This window comes from Etheostoma spectabile, chromosome 22 (assembly GCF_008692095.1).
Source record: "Etheostoma spectabile isolate EspeVRDwgs_2016 chromosome 22, UIUC_Espe_1.0, whole genome shotgun sequence".
Classification (NCBI taxonomy): Eukaryota; Metazoa; Chordata; class Actinopteri; order Perciformes; family Percidae; genus Etheostoma; species Etheostoma spectabile.
Window position 1 is genome coordinate 10988997 of NC_045754.1, and position 2479 is coordinate 10991475.

Here is a 2479-nt window from a genome sequence, read left to right on the forward strand (position 1 = left end):
CCAAAGAACACCATGTCATGGGACCTTTAAGGAAGAAGTTTGAGTAGCTGTTTCAATTCAGTGTTTTCATCACCAATAGTCTGTCTGTCACATTAAATTGTGGATTTATTGCTTTAAAGTCAAGCAGCATGAATTTTTAACAAACTGCGCCGACTGCATTTGTTTATTTCAGCGTTGCTTCTAGAGAGAATATTGTTTTTGCATATGGAGTCAGTCATTTTTTTCTTTTCTTTACTTTCTCACATTGAGTGTGTGATAGCAAATGAGAAGAGACTAAAGTCTTAGTTATTTCCATTTAAAAAAGATGTAGGTCTCAGATGGTTGAATTTGACCTGACATGCTTCGTGACCTGTAGAATAATAATATTCATGCAAGCACTTGCAGTTGATGTTAAAACAGCACAGCACATTTGTTTTGACCCCATGTCTCTCTGTCCCATCAGAACAAACCAAAAGCAACCTGAAGGTAACCTACCCAGAGGAAGCCCAGCACGTAAGCCGCAGACAGGCCTCCCCAAATGGGACGGCCCCTTCAAGAGGGGATGCCAAAGGCAGCCGCACGGTCCCTCGAAGACACACATTAGGGGGAGCCCGCAGCTCCCAAGAGATCCTAGCTATGCAGCCATCAGACATGGACAAGAAGAGGGAGGCCTTCCTGGAGCATCTGAAGCAGAAATACCCCCATCATGCCTCAGCGATCATGGGCCATCAGGAAAGGCTGCGAGAGCAGGTCAGTGGATTAAGAAAGGCCCTGGGAGGGCAATGTGGTCGTTTGTTTTGGCTCAAATTGTTAGGATGATCTGATTCATGAATCTAAATGTCTTTTTTATATCAATGAATGAATTCCAGAGTATCACCCAATTATACCCCCTTTAGGATAAGATATAATGATGCCAGCGCATTGTTTTTGTTTTTCCGGCTTGTCATCCACCTTGTTTCCAGATGGAAGCAGCTGTTTTCAGTGTCAATGTTCCAGCAAAGCTGGTAGACAGAGTTATCAGGTAAACAATGTACACATCAGAAATTCAAACAAATGCTAATGTTGCTGCATGTCCACTGGATGTGTAAAATAGGCCACCACAACGTTTCTCCATGTCAACTTCATACAGTGAGAAAAGGTTGTGTTTTTAGTTCATTCTTCTGCCAAAGTGGCCAAAGAAATTCTATTATTACATTGTAATGTCTGTTTAAGCAGCATATTTAGCAAAAGCATATTTAGCATAATTTAATATTTTTGTTCAATTTACTCTAGCACAAATGTATTCTACTTCTGACAAATGCAATAACCTGCAAGTATTTCTTAAAGGAATTGTTTGACATTTTGGGGAATACTTCTTCACTTTTTTGCAGGTGAGTAGATAAATAACACTCTTATACTGTATCCATAAGCTAAATATGTAGCTGGAGCCAGCAACCTGTTAGCTTTGCTTAGTATAACTATTGGAATCGGCCACATAACCCCTTATACAATGGTTATCAGTTTATACACTTCAGTTTTTATCCAGATTAGACAAACAAGATAACATAATAATTAGTGAGCTTTTGGAGTAACAGTACAGTACATGCAGGGATATTTACATGATATAAGAGTGGTATCAATTTTCTCGTCCAACTCTTGGCAGAAATCAATTACGTGTATTTTCCCCAAAATGTTGAACTAATTCTTTAACATGACAACAAAGAGGGATGACAGCACAAATTAGAAGTTAAATAATTATGTTTATGTACTGACCAAATCAAATGTGAACTTTTAAGTGCTCTTGCCCTCCTATATGGACACATAGAAAGTATTGCTATTTTTCTCTGCAGACTGCAAAACTGTTTCCTCCTCTTTTTTTGCCGCAGGTTAAATGTGAAGTCTGTCCTATAAATCTGCCTGTCACGTGTCCCTCCCACAGCTGCTGTGAAACAGTTATGTGGTGTTTGTGTGAAGGAGTAGAAAACATGTGACTGTTTGAATCGTCCATACACTCTGTAAAGCCTGATTGGATCACCATAATTAGATTTATTTATAGATTGAGACTGCTTTATGTATTGTAGATCACAGCATGGTGTATAAAGTATACATGTCTCAGGATTGTTTTGGTGCTTTTACGGTTTATAAAGTCTCTTTGTGCTTTTATTACACACGTTGTCACGATAAGGGCTCACCTGGTTTACCTGGTCATTGTTTGTTTGTTTGCTCTGGGTCAGAGGAGACAAAAGGGAGGGGCAATCTGGCTTTGTAGCCAAAACAATTGAGGTAATGGTGAGCTGGCACCAAGCCACAGTGGTGCTCGAGGCAGTGGTACTTGCATTGTGCAATAGGGATTTCGTGTGCTGTTTTCAGCCCAGCCCACACAGCACACATGCAAAGTAAACCCTTTTCATGAGGTGTTCATTGTGAACCCAATTAATTTGCATAAGGTAATATCAGCAGGGGTGCTGGCTGTGTGTGTGTGTGTGTGTGTGTGTGTGTGTGTGTGTGTGTGTGTGTGTGT

The 2479-nt window shown here is 40.2% G+C and overlaps 1 protein-coding gene across 19 annotated transcripts in view; it reads left to right on the top strand.

The window, feature by feature from the left end:
* The window catches only part of kiaa1217 (KIAA1217 ortholog), a 111785-nt gene that overhangs the window by 65545 nt on the left and 43761 nt on the right, over positions 1-2479 (top strand). For all 19 annotated transcript variants that reach the window (XM_032503532.1, XM_032503524.1, XM_032503529.1 and 16 more), the window contains exon 2: positions 443-729. In XM_032503532.1, coding sequence (XP_032359423.1) covers positions 443-729 — 287 coding nt within the window. The remainder of the gene's footprint in view (positions 1-442; positions 730-2479) is intronic.